Consider the following 26,145-nt stretch of genomic DNA (forward strand, 5'->3'; position numbering starts at 1 on the left):
ATTACAATGCACTACCATCATCGAAGTATTATACAATCGCAACTTTATATTGTTGAAAGAGGAAAGATAAAAAGCACTTTTAGGCCTTGTTTGGATGCGCAGTAAAAAAATTTCGTGGAGTTTAAATATCATGATTTTGCTCTAGCTAGCTAAAATAGAAAATTTTGTAATTGAAAAAAAATTTATGATCACTTTAATTTTTAAACTGTTTGGATTCACATCGTACGATTTCATTGGATTTATGCAAATTGAAATTTGAAAATTAAAAATTGAAAATTAATTTTAGATTTTAAATTTTAGAACTTGCATGATACAGCGTTTGGTGTAAGGGAGCTCAAGAATGATGGAATTTTCTTTCTTTGGTTAAAGTGGATTGTAGTTTACTCTATTTTTCGAAGTATTATTTAACTATACTTTAAAAATTATGTTATTTTTTTCTCCCAAACATTTCACAGGATAATTTTTCTGCCGGTTTAGTATAGTTTAACTATACTATATTTTTAGAGGCATTCAAACATGGTCTTAAACTTTTTTTTTTTTTCTACCGGTAGAGTAAAGTTTAACTATACTATACTTTTAGAGGCATTCAAACGCGGTCTTAATCTTCTTTTTTTTTGAGAGAGAGAGATAGATAGTATGCTATCCGCTTCGTATATTTCATTTAGAAATAAACTTAGTTAGAAATGTGAATCAACTAGAATTCAAACTTGGGACTTCAGATACCAACCACTAAGTCCTTTGTCAATTGCGCTAGGGACGGTCCGTATGGTCTTAATCTTAATATATATTGTCGGCTAGCTACTACATACTAAAAGTAAATAAAATAAAAAGAAAAAAAAAAAAAGATGATACAAAATGACAATATAGTAGTGATGAGAGATGGGGCCAAGTAATCAAATTGTGTGATCCAACAACTGGGGGAGATCCATGAATAAAACAGCGTTGGGAATCGAAAAGAGAGGTCAAAGAAAGGAAAGTGGCCTTTCGCTGCGGGCAAACGGCTTGTCGGGGAAGCGGGGGGTGGTGCAGAAATTGGAAATAATTTTAGGGGCTGCATTTGCATGCATTTTTGCATGGCTACAATGGCTCGTCCCACCCACCGCGTACGGCCTTCTCTCAAATTAATATTGACCCTTGCAGTGACCGAGAAGGTGCCGACTACTGACCGTCCATAGCGCAAGTGGCAAAGTTATACTTGATGATTGGTATCCGAAATTCCAAGTTCGAATTCTAATTGATTCATATTTTTAGCTAAATTTATTTCTAAAAAAAATAAACGAAGCAGATAGTATGCTACCTTTCTCTTCCAAAAAAAAGAAAAGAAAAGAAAAGTGCCGACTAAAAGGGACCGGCAGAAGAATTATCGAGCATATCTCAAATCCATACACGCCACACGAGGACAGTGAAAATAGGATCGAGAGAGTAATCCAGCATATTTCAAATCCACACACCACATGAGCACGGCGAAAATAAAATCTTCCGTGAATGAAAATAAACGAGAACGATCGTAGAAAACAAGTACGATAATAATAAAATAATAATACGGTCGAATACAAAAACACAGAATTTATGTGATTCGGCTAGCAATATATCAACCTACATACGTACGTCCATGGGTAAAATCATCTCTCTTCCATTAATTCATGACACAAAAATATAAAAAATAAAATCAGATTATAAGAAACTCTCTTCTAAAAGCTCTTCGCGTTTTACTTTTAACTAAGGCATTTATAATGAAGCTTTAAACTCTAAAAGATGAATTACAAGAGTTTATAGCCCTTAAACTCCAATTCTAGTATAAACGCTCGCCTCCGCCTATCCGAGTTTCTAATTCGCTTTTAGTTGTCATTCTCCTAGCTAAAAAATTCTCTCCAGAATGTTTCTAAACTATTCGTAATCTTTAAAAAATAAGATTAGATTAAATTGGAGTCAAATCCAATATATCCAGCCCATCACGTCACTCCGGTATGGAATACTTGGGAGTACGGGCACTGAAACTTTTCTAAAATTTCAGTACTAGTACTCATAGTCACATATCGATACACGATACAAAAAATAGTTTTTCATAACTTCGAATTCTAAGGTACTCTTCAGTATTGATATTAAAACTTCAAGTTTCGACACTAGGCATCCAGAAATCTTAAATTTTTGACTTTTTCACCATATAATATCGACTCAAAATATAGCTATACATAATCCAACACTTTAAGTGTCATCTAACGCTATTATACAGAAAAAATAAATAAATAATCAAAACAAAATCATGTAAGACATGAATGCTACGGTACCAAAGTGTGGTTTTTTTTTTTTGCGTAATCGGAAAGGTAGAAGTTTGATTTTTGCTCCTTAAAAGTCTTGACGTTCATGACTTTGTGTAATAATATTTTTTTTCTATAAAGTAATTTAGTTTATTTTGAAAAAAATGACTTACAGGCCGAATACTTTTCTCTTATAAGCATTTGACCATATTTCACGATTTGTTTTATCACATTATGCACCGATTTATTAGATATTTATCATGGATGTGAGTAATAGTATTAAGGCTATTTTCGAGCCTTATATGTTGAACAACCTATGCATTTACAAAGTCATACTAGTATGTACGGTTTACACGTCAATTTGCAATTCTTCGCAAAAATAAGCAAAATATTTTTCTATTGCACTTTCCTTTCGCGCCTTACGTACTTTTCGCAACTTGTTTTGGCCTCTTAGTCCTTTTTTTCTCTTTTATTTGCATTTACTTATATTTGATAGTTGAGAAATCCAAAATATCTGCTATAATTAAAAAGAAATTAAAAATGACAGTTAATGCTCAAAGACAAATTAATATTTAAAATTTGGAGCTTCTAATCTTTTTTGCATAGATGATGAGAAGCTGTTGGGAAGAATCTAACATATAATGCTTCTCAATCCTACTTCTAAAAGAGCACTTTATGGAATATCAGGAGCAATCAAACAATTGTATGAATTGTACACCAATCAAATTTTGACCATATAACTTCAAAACTTTTATATAATACTATTATTATTATTATTATTATTATTATTATTATACTTTAATCACTAAAATATCTTTAATTAGTTTCTATGTTATATTGTTATCTCTCTAATATGTATGGTGTGGATAGTACAGAGGTACATCCTGATGAGTCTTGTGAGGCCACGTGTACACATATATGACTGTTGTAGAAAATTTCGATTTTCTTTTTCATTTTAGTTTTTGTGATGGCAATCTAATGGGCATTGCTGTCGTAAACGTCGTACATTCTAAACTCTAAACCCTAAATAAGAAAACAAAATAGCTATGACGATCAAATGCAGGCCCATTTTTTTGATCTGTAGTGCCACAAAAACCACCCAAATTCCGACCATTGAGATCATCCCCCGTGAGTTGATTAAGACTTCCAAATTCACACCCCTGCAAGAACTTCACTAAGGGGCAGTTTGGTTCGAAATAATTATAAATACAGAATAGGTAGATATATATATATATATATTAAAAATATAGTAATTATTATTATATATATTTTTTATTTGGTTGAATGTAGCAGAAAATATTATAAATGTTTTGTTTGGTTCCATAGGATTGAGAAATATATTTACAAAGTTTTATCATTTTATCTTATACATGGATGGCGAGGCGAGATTACCCCCTACATAAGGAAGAAGAAAAAAAATCTTTTAAAAGATTATTAGAAATGTAAATTTATTTTTGTTTAAAGTTACTTTTTTCAAATACTGCAATTAGAACTACTATCAATTTGAGTGTTCCGACTGCTATAGTTGAATCTCTTTGTGCAGTTGCATTAAGATACAGCAGAATAAATAATAAATTTAAATTTATATGTAACTACAACTATAATATAGGTACAATATTTATGTGTAACCCAAAAACTCTAAAATAGCACCAGAAATTAGTGCATCACATGAAAATTAATGGTCTTTGCCCATGGACTGTTTGCCATTTTTGTCCCCATGGACACAATGATCTTTTTGGCGATTGGACCTAATACCAACATTCAATCAAATAACTAAAAAAGAAAAAAAAAAACCCAAAAGAAATTTAGAAAGAAAGAAGCCAAAAATGAAAATGTGGCAGTGACACGGTATGGTGCTCCTAACCAACCAAATTGTATTCCTAAGTTTCATCTTTTCTATCATTCTAATCATATATTTTTTCATCCAATATATATAGAACTAGGTTGGAATGCTATTAATAGCACCAAATTATTGGTGCTATTAGATTTTCGGCCATTGGATGAAGAAATGTACCGTTAGAATGATGTTGGCCCCTCAGAGTAGAGTGAGTTATTGGTTTAATAGTATAATCTAACGGATAAAAATAATCAAAAGGTTAAATCAAATGGCGAAAAACTCAATAGAACCAAACACTTGGTACTATCGATAGTATCCCAATCGGATTATATATATAGAGAGAGAACTGGGCTGTTATACTATCTATAGTACCAGAGTTTCAATATTATAGTCTCGTTTTTTATCTAAGTGTACGCAAATCAATGATCCACATAGTTAAATATAATTTAGGGTAAATAAAGTTTTTCAAAATAAAATTTTAATTTTTTTCAACATCGCTTACTTGATAAGTAAATTATATCAAAATGAATGGTAGAAATTGAACAATCATTAAAATTTGAAGATAAGACTTTTAATTCAAGATCAAAAATGCTGATCTTAATCTATATAGTTTAAAATATTTTCTATCAAAATTTGAATAAATTTAGATTTTTCTGCACCGTTAAAATACAAACTCCTCATAGTAGCGATTGAAAATCAACGATTTTGAAATAATTTAATCATAAAGTGAATTATGTCGAAAAAATATAAAATTTTATTTCTAAAAACTTAAAATACTCTAAATTAGTTTTAATAGTGTGGATCGTTAATTTAAACATCCAAAGATCGAAAACGAGACTATAGTACTGAAGTCTCTATACTATAAATATTATAGTAACCTAGCTCTCTCTCTCTCTCTCTCTCTCTCTCTCTCTCTCTCTCTCTATATATATATATATATATATATAGAGTTGGTCTGGGCTACTATTAGTAGCAAAATTCCATTGTTGCTACTAATTTTTTANATATTTCTGAAAAAAAAAAAAGATTGGTTGAGGCATAAATATTATGGTGTCAGCTACTATAAAGGAGACGACATGATGCAGTCAATTTAACATTAGAGTTTACGAAAAAAATGTGACCTAGCCAAACTTAACATTAGAGTTTATGAAAAAATGTGACCTAGCCAAACTGGACTAAGAATCTCATTGAGTTCAACAATTTTTACAAATAGAGTAGAAAAAATTTTTAAATGATCATAACTATTCGCTTCAACATCCGCTTTCAGCATGCAATCTCAAATTGAAAAATACTTTTCAAAATCTATGCGTCGAAAAAAAGGCCATTATGACTGAGTTTGGATTCAAATTTAATTAACTGTTTAGACCTCTGTTTTTACATTTCTAGATTATGTTTGAAAAGTTTTGTATATTTTCTAATTTAAGTCTAACTATTTGGTTATTTCTGATCAATTTAAGTTTAAAAATATATTAGAATTTGTTATCTTCGATCACAGTAGAATTCGAATATCGATCTTAATTATATATATGTGACATTCTATTAATATAATTAGTATTTTTCAGAGTTGATTAATAATTTTTTTTTTGTCAAATAATTATGTTTTTCGTGTCTCTCTTTCCGTCGATACGCTTCGTCATCTTAATCACGCAACTTTTAGATATGCGTCACCACCTAATGAAAAGGAAAAAAAAAAAAGTGTCGAGGATCTCTGTACTATTTCTATACGAAATTTAGTCCCAGAATTTAGGTCTTGTTTGGTGTCAACGTATATAAATATTCTATAAAATGGTGGAGGAGTGGACTTTAATAACTAGATTCATTGGATTAAAAATATTTGCCAAACAAAAACTTAGTTAATAAATTTTCAGATACATTGCATTTTACTTTCTGAACACAATTTTTTTGTGATATACTTAAATGAGTTAATCATTATATATGGTAGAATAGTAAAGCTTTTATTGTATATTGAAAAATAAATTTGTTCATGACATGCATGAACATAACAAAACCTTAATTTGCATAAATACAGTATTTAGATACATGGATATCATTTTATGTCTATTTTTAGTTATTTAAAAACTTTATAATATTTAGTAGATGAGTGTGGTCAAATTGCTAGAAAGGTTTATTATTTAATTATTTCGATACATGAATATCTATGCTTGTATTTGTTTTACTTATTTATGAACTTTATAATATTTAGTAGATGAATATGGTCAAATTGTTAGAAAGGTATATTATATTAAGGTTTCGAATCACTTGCTTGGAATAAGATAAATCATCTTACAGATAAAATTTATTGTGCTACTAAATTATGGATGTCAAGACCTTCTAGAAAGCTAAAAATCAAACTCATGGCTTGCTTTTTCATATACTATTTTTCGACGTTGGAATAAGCTACCTAATAATAAATTATTCAGTATAAAAAAATATTTCTTTATGATTGAAAGTTAGAAGTTTGAAGTTTACTTGTTGAAAGATATTAACATTCATGATTTGAGAGAATAACATACTTCACATGCTAGTAATTTATCTCGAGCTAGAAAAATAATTTGGAGATCGGATATGATATTCCAATTTAGATATTTAATCGCATTTCCCATTTTCCAAATACTAGTGCCCTATTTGGATGCACGAGCATTTTATTCGGCATATCATTATCGATTTACTCAAAAAACATATAATATTAGACAGATGATGAGTATAATTAAATAGGCTAAATTATAGAAAACCCTCCTATTCATACCCGCTTTTTCACTTTCCCTCCCGTCATTTAAAAATCTACACTTTGCCCTCTTATAAAATAAAAAATGTTTACTTCACTCTCTGCCGTTAGTGCTCCGTTAGGATTCCGTTTATAAAATATTATTATATATTTTTTATACCAAAAATACCCTCAACCTCCTTTCCTGCCGCCTTGCCCTCCTCCGCTGTCTCGCCCTTGCCCACATCTCCGTCCACGCCCACAAACACCCCCTCGCCCTCCTCCGCCGCTTCGCCTTCGCCCTCGTTGCCCATACCCACCTCTCTATCCACGCCCAATTCGATTTCCTCCCTACTGTTGCCGGAAAGGAGGGGCGACAAGGATGGATGAGGAGAAGGGGAGCAGGTGGAGAAGAAAATTGAGAGAACCGCTGCCGATTGAGGCGCGAACTGCAGCCAATCGAGACGGCGGATGAGCGAGATGAGAGAGGAGACGAAAATTATGAGAAGCAAATTGGTCATTTTGTCATCACAATTCACACCGTACGCCTCTGTGAATAATTTTTATTTTATAAGGGGCAAAGTATAGGTTTTTAAATGACAGGGAAAAAATAAACAAGTGGATATTGACAGAAAAATTTTATGTAATTTAGCCAATTAAATATCTAGAATATACACTATATTTAGTCTTTAAGTTGATTTTTGAAATAAAATAAATCACATCGTAAAAAAAATATATTATCCTACCAATTAATGGATGTAATGATTTTTTTTAGCAGCAAAAATCAAATTCCTACATATTCCTACATTCTAATCACACAAAAAAAATTAAACCGAATAAGTTATATTCTGGCATTCACGCAGAGACTATAAACTTTCTAAGTAAATAAAAAAATATATATTAAACAAAATATTCATACATATTGTGACATTCAAACAAGCCTATAAAAATAAGTAAAAATGCATAAAACTTATGTAAACTTTTGGTCATTTTGAATTAGTTACCCAACCTTTCAAAATTTGGTTTCACTATCCAATTTTTTAATTAGTTTGATTTGAATGGCACTTTTAACTTCAAAATTTATGTTAATTATTATTTATTTTAATGAATAAATAGTTACAAAAATTATATGAAATATCCTAATTAAACCTGCAAAAGTAAACAAAAAAATTTAAATTTTAAAGTCAAAGTGTCATTGACCGACTCAAAGTAAATAAATTGAAAGATTCAGGAATATTGGAGCCATGGTGACGCCCACAGTGCCCTCACCCCTTCCCCTCAACTTTTAAAAATTACATATAAGCCTTTTATAGTAAAAATTAAAATATTACAAATTTTAGTTTTAGGAGGGGCCAAATTATTTTTTTTATATAATAAAACGTTTGTCCCAATCTTTTCCGAACTCCTCGACCTTTTTTCTTCGGCTTTTATAGTCTTGCATCTCCTTAAACCTATTATCGCTACAATGGCTAGCAATAGATGGCCAGTAAATCTGCCAACCTTTTTTTTCTTATTTTTTTTCTACCAAACTTAAATCCTTACATTTTTTAACCTTATATAATTTATGCAGGGACAAAACCATAGTTCAATCAGGAGAGAGGCCAAAATATGTACAAATAAAAATTTTAACAGATAAATAAGATTTTAGCTACTCAAATTTTAAATAAAAAAAATTTAATGATTAGATAATTAATGTTGAAAAATATTAAATTTATTTCTTTAATTTACACTCGCTTAACTTCTAATTATTTTATTGTAGTATTCCATTCAAATAACTTAAAAATTTTACTAAATCTAATAATTTAGTTAGAATTTTTTTTTCAAATCTAATAATTTAGTTAGAATTTATTTTTTTAAAATATTTGTTAGTAAAATAATAACAAGCAATGACTAATATCTAAGCTATTAAAGTTAGCATACTATTTTATTTAGTTAAATAAATTAGCTCATCAAAAATAATTAGAAAATTTAGAATGTATAAATAAAATATTTAAAGTTGAAAGGACTTATTTCAAAATATACTATAATTAAGAGGTTCGTATATTTTCAGCTATAAAACACATAAGAAGAGAGAGAGAGCTTTATACTAGTACTAAAACCTGTTACGACAAGCGCACAAACGGAAACGAAAATGACGAAAAAAAATAAACAAACCACAAAAAAAAAAAAAAAAAAAAAAAAAAAAAAAAAAGAACACACAAATTTACGTGGAAAGTCCTTTGCAGGAAAAATTACGGACGTGGGAGGAGAAAAATTCACTATCGAACGAAAAAAGAAATACAATGTTCAAAAAGTGCGACCAACTTCAATCCGTCGGCTCTAGGGCAAAAACGAGAAATAAAATTTTTAACAGGTTTCGGATCTGATCCGTACCGCGGGGGGCTCCGCCCCCTGCATCGACCCGAGCCCTCCGCTACCCACCAGTCCACCACCGACATTTATTTTTCCTTCATAATTTTATTTTCCAATTTGATCGCACCGCAAAACTATCGGCGATTCGAAATACCGTGCTCGATTATCAATTTCGAGTCACATCTAACTAAAACTTTTTACAAGATAAGCCCATATATTTTAAAAGTTAACTTAAAATTTATAACCTACCAAAAGACTATAAAGTAAATATTCAAGAGTTGAGGGGTCCCACATATTTTAAAGATTAACTATATTACAAAAGGGCTATAAAGTAAATATTGAAAAGTTAAGAAGGGCCATGGCGCTTTGAGTCTATAGTGCATGGTCACTGAATTTCGGCTTCATCCCTGGTAATTAGGAAATTGAAAATACTCTGTAATTACCGACCGTCCCTAGAGCAAGTGGTAAAAGGCTTGATAGTTTGTACCCAAGACCCAAGTTCGAATCCTAGTTGATTCACATTTCCAGCTAAGTTTATTTCTAAATAAAATAAACGAAGCGGATAGCGTGCTACCTATCTCTAAAAAAAAAAAAAAAAAAAAGAAAATACTCTGTAGTTAATTCTNAAAAGAAAATACTCTGTAGTTAATTCTAACTAGGAGTAGGACAAGTTGGCTACATTTTTTTGTACGGAGAAAATAAAAACAGAAGTCTCGAGAGGGTTTGAGCCGGGGGAAGTAACAACTGGGGGAGGTCGCGCTCGATCGAGAGAGAGAGAGAGAGGGAGGGAGGGAGAAGCGCGCAGAGCGAAAGAGCAAAAGAGCAAAAGTGGCCGCGTCGCTTGGGTGTTGTTGGCCCTTTCACGCTGCTTTGAGCCAGAGCGCTCCCCCCAACCGCGACCCTTTGAAGCCACCCACGGCCCCCCGTTTCTTTATCTGGCCATTGGAAATTCCGATCCGCCGCTTCACCCCTCCCCACACCCCCTCCAAACCAACTCTTTACCCCTTCAATTTTGGGCTCCATTACACCACCACCGCCACCACCACCTTCCCTTCGCCCTTGTAATTAATAACTAGAAAAAAAACAAAAAAAGTGCAAAGATTGTCTAAATTTTAACACTTTTGCGCGCGCACGTCTCAACTTTTGATTTTTCTACGTGTTAACGTTCTAGTTACGTGTCCAACATCTAATTCTAGTCTCTAGCGCAAGTGAAAAAGAACTTGATAGTTGGTATTCGAGATCCTAAATTCGAATTTTAATTGATTCACATTTTCAGCTAAATTTATTTTTAAAATAAAGTAAACGAAGCGGCTAGCCTGCTAACCTATCTCTCTCAGAAAAAAAAACACATAATTCTATCAGATTTCAAAATGTAAAGAAATTTATTCTTTCATCAGAGTTTGCTAATTCAGAATGAACATTGAAGAACAGATTATGAATCTACGTTTGTTTTTCGTTGCTTTTTTTTTTTTTCCTGTGGTAGAAAAAAAAAAAAAAATTTTTGCGTCTTAACATTGTGTGGGAATTTTTATAATATATACAAGCAAAATAGCTGTATAATATTTTATAAAATTTAGGAGGATTAATTGTGTAAATTGAAAGTTCAGGCGTTCATTTGTGAATGAGCTGAAGTTTAGAGATATTTGCACATTTTGTGTCCTAATTATTATTAATTAACACCCTATAATATGTTCGTAATTATAAATGCCGTTCCATTTGTTTAGACTTAATATACAACATGATTAGATAATCTATTTATAGAATGTGGTGTTTAACTATTAGGTTTTAGAGTATTAATGGGGGTGGGGGCAAACCCTTTTAGGATCTCTTGTTTTTGAGAATAGGTAGCACGCTACCTGCTTTATTCATTGAATAAATAAATTAGGCTACAGAGATGAGACAATCAGGATATCGAGAAGAGGAAAAAAAAAAAAAGAGTCATAGAGTGTCTTGTTGATCAGGACCTCTTGTTGATTAGGACTTTTGACTAGTAGTTTTGTACTCGGAGAATTTTGTATTATTATAAAAGAGTGGGTGAAAATAATAGTACCACATATTGTGATTTTAGCTGAGTTAAAAGTTGCACTCTGTTTGCAAAAGGAATCTTGCTGTTGCTGGATAATGGTGCTGGGATTAAAAATACTTTAGGGACAGCCTTGCAAAATTTTAATTTGATTTGGTTTTTAATTATGATGCCATGCATGTATAGGGCCTTGATTTTAGATGCGCTGGGTTTTTTATTAAGTAGTTGTATAGGAGTTTAATGGTTGATATTCGATATCCCAAATTTGATTATCAGAGTTAATTTCTTTCTAAACAATGAAAGAAATTATCTTTTCTCCCAAAGAAAAGAAAAGAAATTTTGACAAACTCTTTTAATGATGAGATGGTGAAACAAATTTTTGACACACTCACTTAAAAGTTCAAATTTGTTGGTACATTTGCTCCTGTATAAATTTCTCCTTTGTTTGTTTTAACATAGTCTTTTAATTTTTTGAGAAAAAATAAGAATGCTATCTGTTTCATTCAATAAAAAATAAATTTAGCTACAAAATATGGAGACAGCCAAGGCCTCAATAAGAGCGAGAAAAACGCACACACACTCCTAAAAAAAAAAAAAGAAAAACACATAGAGTATTTAAGTATATATAATGCCAGCTGAGAATTAGGAATCACTGCATGGACAGCAGGTGGTTAAGGGTCAAATGTACACAAGCTTATTTTAATTAACTGCAGGATATTACTAATTGAAGCAACTTTTTCAATAGAGATACTTGGATATCAAGCATTAAATATGGAAAGAGGAAATAAGTTTTATCTATTTATTTATCAAGATTATACATTGATTATGACGCATGTTGTGTTTTGAAGCATTTTGTTTAAGCATCAAAACTCCAAATTCATTTTATATATTCCACTAGAATTTACTTCTCGAGTAGAAAAGATGTTATAAATATAAAGTATACAGAGAAGCTAATATTACACCTTGCAAGATTAAGTCCATTGGGTATGTATTAAGAGATTAAACTAATTAAGCAAGTATTTTAGATTAATTCCTTTCCTCATTAATCTATGACTCAGCAAAGGTATGACTCCTTAATTTAGAATAAGGAGAAAGAACCCACCCACAATAAATGGTGACAGGGGTAAAGGCATGATTCCAAACACATCATTTTAGAGGTAGTTCAATTTGGATACTTCTTGATAAAGTTGAATATCTTGGAAGATTTTAAAGGTGTCATTAATAACAATAGGTCTTTCATATATTTTCTGATGAGACATCTGAATCGATGTTCAATACGATTAAATATAAATTTAGGCATTTTAATTTCAACAAACCAAATATTTCATATAACAGTGTGGATCATTATTCCCACCATCCTATCTTTGAAAATTAGTATACAACGTGAAAGACTTGCTATTAATTAGGTTCACCTTTTTTTTTTGTTTTTCTTTTGTTTTTTGTTTGGAAATAAGAGAAGAAAACTAGCTCCACTTCAGAAAAGTTTATCACTATTTATTACTAACATAATCACTATTCATTACTCCTTAAAAGTTTTGTATCCGAGTGCTTAATTGTTAGTACTTAAGTTTTAAGTTCGAAGTTTAGTTACTGCACATTGTTAGTTAAGTCCATTTAAAATAAAATGAACAAAACAAGTGGCGTATTATTTTTTCCTCTGAAAACAAAAATAAATAGTTTGTATAAACCCTAAAACTCACAATAGTGTTAAGTGAATTTTAGCTTAAGAAAATTTCATCTAAAGCAAGAATCCACCGTGTCGTGCCGAACCGTTCCTACAAGATACCGGCACGATATAGATCTCGTGCCGATGGCATAGCTCAAAACCCTCTATTCTTTAATTTAGCAAGTAATTTGCTCAATAAAGTTCAAAAGATGTGATAAAAAGATATAATAAATAGTTAGAATATTTTGTTGCTAAAGAAAATAAATATTTCATGCTATTATGTGTCGGCACATAAGAATTTTTTTGACCGACACGCATCGGCACGATTCAGCACACACCATGCTGTACCGTGCCAGTAAGTTTCCAGCACGACCCGTGCCACGGCACTCAAATAAAGTATCTAAAAAATACAACAAAAGAACAATAATTTTTTTTGAAAACCACTAACTAAAAGAATATTGCTAGATTCTTTGCCTCCTCCTGGATGCTTGGAAGCTATTGCCAATAAACAAATATTTCAATTAGAATTATACAAAACAATTCATTTCCTTTTGTTGTACACCTCCCATACATCTCCTTATACATCATTAAAAGTATAAGATATTTTCCCTTCTCCATTAATCAGAAACTCTATTTTAGGCCTCATTTAATGCCCACTTTTCTAGTAGGCCCTCAGATCTTTCCAGTCCATTCCAGCAGCAACTAATTTATAATTTTTTATTATTGTTGATTATTGTATACACAGAGCAAAGCAACATATTTGTAGTGCCTTAATCAATGTTACCAAAATCAAATTACCACTGAAAAAATGAAATTAATATTCCGCCGCTTTTCGCGAAAACGGTTAACTATCTGACTCCCCTTTAATGGCGTGCTAATTGTTTTTTCCTTCTTCTTCTTCTTTTTTTGTGGATGAGTGCAACCAATCATGCACTGATCTCTCAGCTTTTTAATCAATAAATCACCAGAAGAAATAAAACTGTCCCACAATCACATGATTAGCATCTAAACCAATTGGGAGATTATATTGATGTGGTTAATTAATAGGGCAGGTTTGAGTTGCAGATCCAATATTTACTGTTGTTTTTGTTCAATTTTTGTTATTAAGCATCAAGTTGGTATCATCTAGAGAGTCGTGTTAAAAAAGGTCAAACAATATGATGATTTGTCATTAAAGTTGCTTAACAAGTAGAAAATATTACACTACTATTTGTTTTAGGGACCTGTTGTTCTGAATGTAATGTAGAAATGCATGTGATTCTGAAGAAACCTGCAGAGGACAAATTTTGGTAGTTTTCTATATTAAAAATCTGGGGCTTATATTGACACTAGATTTTCTCTGATATCAGTTTATCATAACAACAACGGAAAAAAATCAAATTCATCACACGCGAAAATACGAAAAGAAAAAAAAATCAAAAAAAAAGAAAAAAAAATAAAGAATGTAAAACATAATAAGATTAAAAAACCTTACGGTTCCAAAATTCATGATATATCTAACATTCTCTTTAAAGGTTTACATTGAGTTCAAGGTATAATTCAAATATATAGTTGAGAAAAGTGACATATTATTTCCGATCCGAGGTTTACATTGAGTACAAGGTATAATTCAAAATCAAATATACAGTTGAGAATAGTCACATATTATTTCCGATCCAATAACCACAGTTACAATTCACCTACAGGAAAAGTTTTTTCGCGTAATTTTTTGAGTAGAAATTAGTAGGATTTATCCTGTAACTCAATTTCATTGAGTACAAAATTAAGTGTATAATTTTAAGAGTATAATCTAGGAACAATTTTTTTTTTTTTTTTTTTTTTTNCCCAAATGTAACACCTGTAAATACTGTGTCGGCGAGACGAGATTGGACACCGCAAGCAAATCGTAACGCGTCTCTTTTGTGCGGCAGTGGCCGTTTTTTCTCGGAAGGCGCGGTCGGTCGAAAACCGGAAGCGATGCAACTTGTGCTGATAAAAACCAGGTGAAGCAAAACCACCAGCATGCATAAATTCTGGAGAGATATTTTTGCTCTTTTTCTTCCACATTGAATATAGCAGAAATTTGAATACACAAGGAAGTAAAAGAGCATGGAAGTGTAGTGTACTGCCCAAATGCTGCTTCTGCATTTGTAATCTCACAGCCACAGGAGTGGCATCAGCAAGCTATCAAATAAGCTGAGCCAAGAAAGTCCTTAACTTGTAATAGCTCAAGATTCCTTACTTTTACTTTCACCAAAAAAAAAAAAAAAAAAAAAAAATCTTAATTTGATAATGAGAAAGTATGCAGAGATATAATTTTTAGCGGTAAAAATATATAGAATTTATCTGAACTATAGACCATTTTAAATTGACTATTTAAGTTTTTAAAATTTTGATTTTATCATCAAATCTTTCAATTTATGTGATTTAAGTCGGTCAACGATATTTTGACTTTAAAATTTAAACTAATTTTTTATTTTAATGAATATATAGTTGTGAGAATTATATGAAATATATTAACTAAACCTGTAAAAATGAACGGCACATTCAAAGTTTTAAGTCAAAATGCTGTTGACTAACTCGAATTAAAGGAGTTGAAAGACTGATTATTAAATTCAAAATTTTGAAAGATTGGATACTACATTTAAAATAGTTCGTAATTCAAGTATGTTTCGTACGGTTTTTACCTCTTTTTTATTTCTTGCGAAATGTACTAAGCTTTTGCAGAAATAAACAAAATAATATTATTCAATCGAACTTTTCAACTACATTTTTTGCATGCTTCTTGTAATTTCAAATGAAATCTTATTTTGACACTGATCATACGGAGTGTTAAATTTATAGTTAAACTTAATAGCAAAATCATTTTATGCAACAACTGATTAAAAAAGAATAGAATTTTACATAATCATTAGCCAAAAAAAAGAGAGAAAAAATAAAGCCATTATATTATATCCTTAAAACCATATCAAAGGCACATCGAATATTAATTTGGGCATAAACAGAGCAACGGAGTGAGTATAAATGCTGGTTGTCCCTCAAAACATTTAACACTCCATTAATCTACTTAATATTCTCAAAAAAATAAAAATCAGTGAAAATCTAACACAAAATAATATAAAAGTTAGGATACGAGAATTCATAAAATTCTGGATAAATGATTAAATTACAATCTCTACTCACAATTTCGCATAAAAGTAATGGTAAAAATCTCCAATGTAGTTTAATTTTATTACTATTTCAAAATCTTGAAAAAAAAAAAAAACTAAAAGCTTGCAAAGAGTTTAGCTGAGTGATGGCATGCGCATTTGGTGTAGAATATTTTGAAACTTGTTTTAATTAACTCATTAAAATTTACCATATAAAACGTAATACGAATTATTACCGTTTAGGGTTCATTTAAACTGAAATATCTCGCTGATTTGTATTTAAACAATTTTATATATTTATTTTAATTATACAATAATTACTACTAAGCTAATAAGTGCGCAGTTTCTTAATCGTTCGGTTCGGGAATAAGCAACAAGTGTCTATTCCAGGGATAGATATAAATTGAGATATAAGCGGGAATTAGATCAATTTTGCGTTTGGATAAAAATTATGTTATTCCTGAAAATAAAAAAAATAGTGTTTGGTTAGATAAGATGGAATAAGAAGGATAGTTAGTTTTTATAAATAAAAATAATGATATTACCCTCTTATTATATTTAAATTTAAAATTTTAACTTTTAAATTTCAAATTTTGAAATTAAAATTTAAAATTTAAAATCTCAAATTTTAAATTCAAAATTTAAATTTTAAATTTCTAACTTTAAATTTAAGATCAAATTTAAATTTGAAAAAATATAAAATATTAAATTCTAAATTTCAAAATTTTAAAATATCTAAAGTTAGAATTTAAAATTATAAACTTTAATTTTGAGATTACAAATTATAAATTTAAAAATTTTAAATTTTAATTTTAAATTTAAATTTTAAAATAAGAATGGGATGGAACAAATAATAAAAATAATTTATTATAATAAATTTATAATTTTTTTTAAAATCTACTTAAACTTAATTTAATAAAAAATACTTATAATATTTAAATATAAATAATATGTATTAATCTAGTACAATTAATAATTTTATAATAAAAATAATATATTATAATATATAATATATTATATTTATATAATTTAATTTTAATTTAATTATAATCGAGAATAATAAAATTTGATCGGGATAAAATATTTCCCCAATAAATCATTCTGTTTGGTAAAATAGTGGGAGATAACGTCTCCGCTTAACTCGTGAACCAGACGGGGCCTAAAACTCGCCAAACGACCCAAGATTCATTATTTAGAAAGGCCCCACCCCCCACACATATAAATAAGAGCTCCCTCCTCCCCCTTCCTCCTCGCGCACAAAAAGGAAAAGGGAAAGAGAATATTCAGTTTAACCCCTCAAAAAAATTTCCCTTTCCCTTTAACCCCTCCTCCGCCCCTCCCCTCCGCTTCACCCACCAATGGCCGCATCGGTCGGGAACCGGCGGTTCGGCCCGCTCGAGCCGGGGCTGCAGCTGAACCTCCGGCCCGACTCCCCGGTCCGGGGCTGCAGCTTCCCCGCCCTCCTCGACCCGCCCTCCTCGAAGCCGCGGCCGTCCGAGTCGCAGTCGGACTCGGACTCGGACTCGGACTCGGACGAGCCGGAGTGGAAGGCGCTGCTCCGCGCGCAGGCGCAGCACCTCCTCGAGGTGGAGCCCGCGGTCCACGACCCGCGCGACGAGGGCACCGCGGACGCGTGGGTCCCGCGCAACCCGACCCTCATCCGGCTCACGGGGAAGCACCCCTTCAACTGCGAGCCCCCGCTCGCGCGGCTCATGCACCACGGCTTCATCACCCCGGCCCCGCTCCACTACGTCCGCAACCACGGCCCCGTCCCGCGCGCCGACTGGTCCACGTGGACCGTCGAGGTCACCGGATTGGTCAAGCGGCCCCTCCGGCTCACCATGGACCAGCTGGTCCACGACTTCCCCCCCGTCGAGCTCCCCGTCACCCTCGTCTGCGCCGGGAACCGGCGCAAGGAGCAGAACATGGTGCGCCAAACCGTGGGCTTCAACTGGGGCCCCGGCGCCATCTCCACGTCGGTGTGGCGCGGCGCGCGCCTCGTCGACGTCCTCCGCCGCTGCGGCATCGTCGGCCGCAAGCACGGCGCGCTCAACGTCTGCTTCGAAGGCGCCGAGGACCTGCCGGGAGGCGGAGGGTCCAAGTACGGCACCAGCCTGCGCCGCGAGGTGGCCATGGACCCGGCCAGGGACGTCATGTTGGCCTACATGCAGAACGGCGAGCTGCTCGCCCCCGACCACGGCTTCCCGGTGCGGGTCATCATCCCGGGCTTCATCGGCGGCCGCATGGTCAAATGGCTCAAGCGCATCGTCGTCTCCACCGAGCAGTCCGAGAGCTACTACCACTACAGGGACAACCGCGTCCTTCCGTCGCACGTCGACGCCGAGCTCGCCAACGAAGAAGGTATACATACATATATATATACACCATCATTGTTATTATTATTTAGACGCGCGGCTGTATACTAATTTACATGTATATATATTTATTTATGTCGGGTTTTTCGTTGGCGCAGTGTGGTGGTACAAGCCGGAGTACATCATCAACGAGCTGAACATAAACTCGGTGATCACGACGCCCGGACACGACGAGATCCTGCCCATCAATGCGCTGACCACGCAGCGGCCCTACATCATGAGAGGCTATGCTTATTCCGGTGAGTAAAGTTCCTTCTCCCTTCTAATTACTACTGCATGGGGCATGAGTTTCCTTTGTGTTTCTCAATAATGTATGTCAACAATGTAAAATAGCAATGCTAGATCATTTTTCTCTAAAAATTTAAATTATTAGAACATTATATGATATTTCAAATATTACTCATTCGATATGTGAAATTAGGAATATGGTAGGATTAATTCGTGTCAACAATGCCAAAGATTCATTTTTCTCTAAAATCTCAGATTATATATATATATATACTTTAAGGTATCGTTTGGTTCGGGGATAAGCAAAAAGTGGGTATTCCAGGGATAGGTATAAATTGAGGTATAAGCGGAGATTAGATCAATTTTGCGTTTGGATGAAAATTGGGTTATTCCTGGGAATAAGAAAAATAACGTTTGGTTAGGTAAGATGGAATAAGATTTAAAGTGGGTAGTTATAAATAAAAATTAATAATATTATCACTTTTTTATTTATATTAGAATTTAAATTTTTATATTTTATATTTATATTTTAAAATTTAAAATTTTAACTTTTAAATTTCAAATTTTGAAATTAAAATTTAAAATTTAAAATCTCAAATTTTAAATTCAAAATTTAAATTTTAAATTTCTAACTTTAAATTTAAGATCAAATTTAAATTTGAAAAAAAAAAAATTCAAATTTAAAATTTCAAAAATTTAAAATTTCAAAATTTAAATTTAAAATTTAAAATGTGGAATTTAAAATTATAAACTTTAATTTTGAGATTACAAATTTTAAATTTTAAATATAATTTATTATAATATTTTAAATTTTAAATTTTAATTATTTTAATATTTAAATATATATTTATTAATAAATTATTTATAATATTTAAATATAAATAATATGTATAATATACGCACAATTAATATTTTAATAATAATAATGTATTATAATATAATATAGTATTTATATAATTTAGTTTTAATTTATTTTATAATTTAATAAGTTTGAATTAAGCATGGGAATAGCACTATTCACTAAAATGGTGAATAGTAAAAAGCTTGCTATTCCGGAATAACCGGGAATAGCAAGCTTTGACCGGAATAAAAATATTCCGGTAAAAAATGATCCCCGTTGGGCGAATAGTGGGGATAATCCCCGCTTATCCCCGAACCAAACAGGCCTAAAGAAAAAAAAAAAAACTAAGAGTTGCACAGTATTCATCATAATATAGACGACTCACATACTAGACAACACTGTTTGGTATCATAATAGATATATTAAATAGCTCTCAATTAGGAGCATGACCGGATCCAATTACCACCTCCTGTTTACTACTGTAAGTGGCTTGTTGGTTCATCCATTTTGGGTATGAAATGGGAATCGTTTATCAAATCCGGTTAATTTTGTTTGGTTCGCATGAATCGATTTGGGATTCCTATTCCGGACTGGAATGGGAATGATCCATTAGCCTTCAACTTGATTCCGGTCTTCTAACCCGGATTAAGATTTCATTTCGGAAACCCACTAAGTTCTCGAAACTCATATGACCATCTCACCCTCCTTCTCTCCACTCCTTTCTCATCAAAAAAAAAAAAAAAAAACTATCCTCTCTCAAAACCTTATCCCTAACCCACATCAATAAAAGTTTTTAAAAATAAATTTGATATTTTTTTTGAAAAACTTATTAGAGAATAGTATTATATTTTTCATACATTTTAAATAATATAAATTTATATTTGAGAGTAAAATTAGTATTATAGTATTCTATAATTTTTTTAATTTATACGAACCAAACAATGAAATGTGAATAACTCATTCCAATTCCCAATCCACAAATAAACCAAATATCTTAGAAGAGTGGGTCATTCCAATTACCATTCTAATTCATTCCCATTCCATTATCCATTTCAATTCCACCCTTGAACCAAACAAGCCCTAAATGTGTCCCCCCTAAATTTTTTTTTTAAAAAAATATAGTTCTGCAAACTTTAAAATTTTGTAAATATATTTTTCGACGGGTCAAAACTTTATCACATTTTTGTAGTACAATATTTTGCCGGATCGAAATTAGCTATTGTGGGCTATTAGAACGGTGATATCAACCTTTATCATTTTTCATAATTAGTAAAACTTTGCAGAAATATATACGATATTTTAAACTTCGGAGAAATAAATATACAAATATTTAAACTTACATTTTTCAATTCTCCCTTTGAATAAGCTGATTTTCTCTACTTACTTAGGCTAATAAGCAAGGGATATTTTATTTATATGTTTAAGACTAGTTGTTTTACTTGTTTAGCTTTTTGCTGCTGTTAGCTGTACAATTTGCTCTGTTAATTTGACCATTTCATGCATGTGGATGTGCGTTCGCCGAATTTGTTGTGCCCGTTAATGGAGTGAAAGGTCACTGAAAAGCTAGTTCCATATTTTGTCTTTACTGGGTCTAGATCCAGTTAAATAGCAAACTAGACTTTTGAGTTTATTGAATACTTAATGCATGTTTATAATTAATTAATTTGTTTATTCTTAACTTTCATTGAAGATACAATATGCTCTTTGAGACTTTTGATCATACTTCTCCTTTTACCTAATGGCTAATGCTATAAATTTTCCGCACAAATAAAATTATTTATATTAATAAGATGCTCGTACATCTAAAAATGTCTTTGGATTTGAAGTTGAGATGGATTAAGAAAAGATCAACCAGTTGGTCCACGGTTGGTTTGATAGACCAAATCCAGACAATTTATCTGTAAGGACAATTATTTGCCACATATTAATTATTAAAATAAAGACAAAAGAAAAACAAAATCAGTTTCAAAGGTGCATGTGAGTAAGGCTCGCAATTCAGCTCGCTGCTCGCAAATCGGCTCGTGTTCAGTTCGAAATAAGCTCGAGATCTAGTCGCTTATTTAGTAAACGAGTCGAATACGAGCTGAACTTTTTAGTTCATTTAATAAATAAGTCAAACACGAGCTAAATTCAACTCACTCGTGTTCGGCTCGATAACAGCTCAAATATATATATATATATATATTAGTATATAATATAATATATATATATATATAATATAATTACATATTATATATATTATATATTTATATTAATTTTTAGCCAAAAAAAAATAAAGTCAAGCTCAAAATTATAAAAAATTAATATATATAAATAAATAATTGTATATTAATATAATACTTTATTATTTAATTTTTAGCCAAAAAAAAAAAGTCAAGCTCAATTATAAAAAAACTTATTTATATGTAAAGTTTCAAGCATTAGATTAAAGTCTAACGGGTAAGATTTTATAAATTTATTTTTTGTCTATATCTAATCTAATCTATTTAACTTATTATTCGTTGGTCAGCTCGTGATCAGTTAGTTCGTGTTCGGTTCGTTTATTAACGAGAACACGAGTTAAATTTTTCGGTTCGATACTTTAACAAGTCAGTTCGTGTTTTGCTAGTTTAGTCCCAGTTCGCTCGTGTTCGGCACTTTGACACCCCTAGTCGCTAGTTAGATGAACCACATTATGGGACAGTAGTTTTAGGTGCCCAAAGACTAGCGTACAAATTTTTCACTTGATATTTTTAAAAATTGTTTAAGCAAATCGGCCGTTGCAGTGCCGGTGCTGATATGATCTTCGCATTTCAGGTGGAGGCAGGAAGGTGACGAGGGTGGAAGTCACGCTGGATGGCGGCGAGTCGTGGCACGTCTGCTCCCTCGACCGCCCGGAGAAGCCGAACAAGTACGGCAAGTACTGGTGCTGGTGCTTCTGGTCCGTGGAAGTCGAGGTGTTAGACCTCCTCGGCGCGAAGGAGATCGCCGTCCGCGCGTGGGACGAGTCCCTCAACACCCAGCCGGAGAAGCTCATCTGGAACGTCATGGTAAACACCAAGCAACCGGATGCATACAATTTTTTAACTTTTGGAACAAATTTTCTATTACATAGCTTCTTTTTTTCTTTTTTAAATCAACAAAAGAGTAACTATAGCAACGTGTACACTTTTTTTTCTAGGTAAAACTGTTTAGAATTATCTATAACTTTTCAAAATTTTAATCTTACTATAAACCATTCAATATATTTTATTTGAGTCAGCTAACGACATTTAATTCCAAAACTTAAATTGGTTGCTTATTTTAATAAACATATTGTTGTGAGGATTATGTAAAATATACTAATTAAATGTACAAAAATAAAAATTATATTTAAAATTTGAAATTTAAATATTATTAGCCGACTGAAATCAAATCAAATCAAATCAAATCAAATTAGAAGATTAAATAATAAAATAAAATGAATTAAAAAATTAGAGATTAAATTCAAATGATTCATAGTTGGGAATTAGTTCCATTTAAGTACCGAAATCAAACACCTGATATGCGCTACATTATCGTGCATCCATGCAGGGCATGATGAACAACTGCTGGTTCAAGGTGCGGGTGAACGTGTGCAAGCCGCACAGGGGCGAGATCGGGCTAGTGTTCGAGCACCCGACGCAGCCGGGCAACCTCGCCGGCGGCTGGATGGCGCGGCAGAAGCACATGGAGTCCTCGGAGGGCGCCCAGCCGGCCCTCAAGAAGAGCACCTCCACCCCCTTCATGAACACCGTCACGAAGCAGTTTTCCATGTCCGAGGTGCGCCGCCACTCGACCCCCGACTCCGCGTGGATCGTCGTCCACGACCACGTCTACGACTGCACCGCCTTCCTCAAGGACCACCCCGGCGGCGCCGACAGCATCCTCATCAACGCCGGCACCGACTGCACCGAGGAGTTCGACTCCATCCACTCCGACAAGGCCAAGAAGCTGCTCGACACGTACCGCATCGGCGAGCTCGTCACCACCGGCTACACCTCCGACGCCTCCGTCCACGGCGCCTCCAACTTCTCCCACCTCGCCACCATCCGCGAGGCCACCGCAACGCGCGCCCCCGCGGTGGCTCTCTCCAACCCCCGCGAGAAGGTGCAGTGCACGCTCGTCTCGAAGACCGTCGTCTCGCACGACGTCCGCCTCTTCCGCTTCGCGCTTCCATTTTCGGATCAGTCATTCGGATTGCCAGTTGGTAAGCACATTTTTCTTTCGGCCAACATCGACGGCAAGTGGACCATCTGGCCGCACTACGGGCTTGGGGGGCGCTAGTAGCGGTCGGCGGAGCGCTTGGCGGCGAACGGCAACTAGTTCTTCAACGGCGCGGGCCACATGAGCTACACGGGGTTGCCAGGAAATTATAGATAAAAACTCGGCTCGCCCTCTCTAAGCTCCACGACGCAGTACTCGGGCGGCAAGCCCTTAAAGCCCAAGTGCGGGAACTTCATCTAGAACTGTTCCTCCAGCTTCACGGGCTAGAGCAGCTACCCCGAGCACCCGCACATGCGGGAGTACGTGCCNGCGGCAACTTCTTGATCAACGGCAAGCGGCGGTTCGCGAGGCGGCTGGCGATGATCGCGGGGGGTTCGGGCATCACGCCGGTCTACCAGGTGATACAGGCGGTGCTGCGGGACCAGCCGGAGGACCGGACGGAGATGCACCTGGTGTACGCGAACCGGACGGAGGACGACATCCTGCTGCGAGACGAGCTCGACCGGTGGGCGCGGGAGCACCCGGACCGGCTCAAGGTGTGGTACGTCGTGGGCGAAGTGCTGCGGCCGGAGGCAGGGTGGCCGTACAGCGTGGGGTTCGTGACGGAGCAGGTGCTGCGGGAGCACGTGCCGCTGGGCGGCGACGACGAGACGCTCGCGCTCGTGTGCGGGCCGCCGCCGATGATCCAGTTCGCCGTGCGCCCCAACCTGGAGAAAATGAAGTATGACCTTGAAAACTCGTGCCTCATTTTCTAAGTGGAAGCACGGAGATCTCCGTGCACGTACAGGTCTGGTTCCTAAGAGCAAAATTGCGTACATGTATTCTTGTGAAGTTGGTATTTGCGTATAAATATTAATATTTTTTTTTTGATTATATCAACTATGTATACGTCGGATACCAACTTTTCATGAATATATTTACACAATTTGATATGCTTGTAAGGGATTATGTGCCAAAAAAAAAAAAGGAAAAAGAAAAAAAGGGATGTATATATGTCGTCGATTTGTTGCTATCCTAGCATTCTTTGATCAATAAGGAGGGAGGTGACATTGGGATTAATATTAGGTGTGAGTTTACGGCTCGTCCAAGTGATCAGATCGAGCTGATCAATTCAGCCGTGCATGTTTAGGTCTTCTCGTAGAGGCTCGATGTATAAATTGATCAACTGAACGGTCCACAGTTTGAGACCATGATTTTGGTCTCTTTGGTCGCTTGTAATTTGTATGATCTATTAGTATATGACTATATGTAAGCTAGTTGTTACTTTGTATCTTTTGGTATGCAACTCTTTAAACTAGTCCTATCATTTTTTTTTTTTAATATTCAAAATTTTAAATGATTGTATAATTTCTTGGAGGGTGACAATGTAAGATATATGTTCAGAAATTAAGTGTTCAAGTAGCTTTTGCCTTTAATTAATATATTTGTTAAACTCTTTTATCTTAGAATTTGTTTGGCATTAATTAAGGGATCCCCCTCTTTTAGAAAAATAATTTTAGTAGGGAGCTCTCGGATTTGCTGTCTCCGATTTGCTGTTTTAGTTTTGTCTCTATCCAAATATTATAATTATTTTCTCTTGAACTTTTATTTTTAAATTTTAGTGTCAGAAACATACAACGAATTCATAAGTTAAGATAAAATTAATACATAGCAGCGAATTAAGAGCTCCTTCCCTTCTCATGTTTTATCCGTCTTTCCATATTGGGCAAAAAGCAGCCAAAGCATTTCAATGACTAATTTGGAGAAAATAAAAGGAAAGGAAGATCACCAAAGCACAAGAGTCTTTCCTTTTCTTTTTTCTCTTTTCCTTTTCTTAATTTAGGATTATTTTATGACCTCGGAATCTTTGAAACGCAGTAAGGAGATAGGTTTTTTTTTTTTTTTTTTTTTTTTTTTTTTGAGAGAGAGAGAGAGAGATAGGTATCCGTTTCTTTTATTTCATTTAGAAATAAATTTAGCTAGAAATGTGAATCAACAAAGATTCAAATTTGAGTCTTGGATACCAACCACCAAGTCCTTTGGCACTTGCTCTAAGGAGATGAGTTTTTAAGTTAGTAAAAAAACATCTCTTGGAAAAGCAAAGCGTTTTCTACGCTTAATTTGGAATGAGAAATGCTTAAATTAATCTACCCAGACTAATAATCGCTACAATCTTTTATTTAGACCTGTCTTAGGAGAGATACAGCAATAAATTAATAGAAGAATTTTTTTTGGCTTTTTTTGCACTTAGAAGCAAATTGAAAGATAGAGAGGGCGGACAGATCAGAAGAGGGGGGACGGACTGTGCGAGAATTAAAAAGAGTACATGACACGTAACCCCTATGAGAACTCAGCAAATCTAGACCGATCTAGAGGGGGAAGGAGGCGGGGCGGGTGGCACGTGAGTCCGCTTAGCCCGGGTGAAAGGATCGGGGAGAGGGGGAATGGACAGCACGAGAAAAGGAGAACGCGACACGTAACCCCTTTGAGAACTAAACTTTTAAATTTTTTTTTAGATCTATAGATGTAT

At 34.0% G+C, this 26,145-nt stretch overlaps 1 protein-coding gene across 1 annotated transcript; it reads left to right on the forward strand.

Annotated features, from left to right (window-relative positions):
- Nucleotides 17,220–24,911, forward strand: LOC109712027 (nitrate reductase [NADH]-like; the record flags this gene model as incomplete). The annotated part of the gene is given in 5 exon segments (XM_020235443.1): nucleotides 17,220–18,329; nucleotides 18,442–18,582; nucleotides 22,209–22,441; nucleotides 22,965–23,656; nucleotides 23,946–24,911. Coding segments are annotated over 5 exon segments (2,515 nt in total), but the record flags the coding sequence as incomplete, so codon positions are not given.

The sequence above is a fragment of the Ananas comosus genome, linkage group 6 (assembly GCF_001540865.1).
Source record: "Ananas comosus cultivar F153 linkage group 6, ASM154086v1, whole genome shotgun sequence".
Taxonomy (NCBI): Eukaryota; Viridiplantae; Streptophyta; class Magnoliopsida; order Poales; family Bromeliaceae; genus Ananas; species Ananas comosus.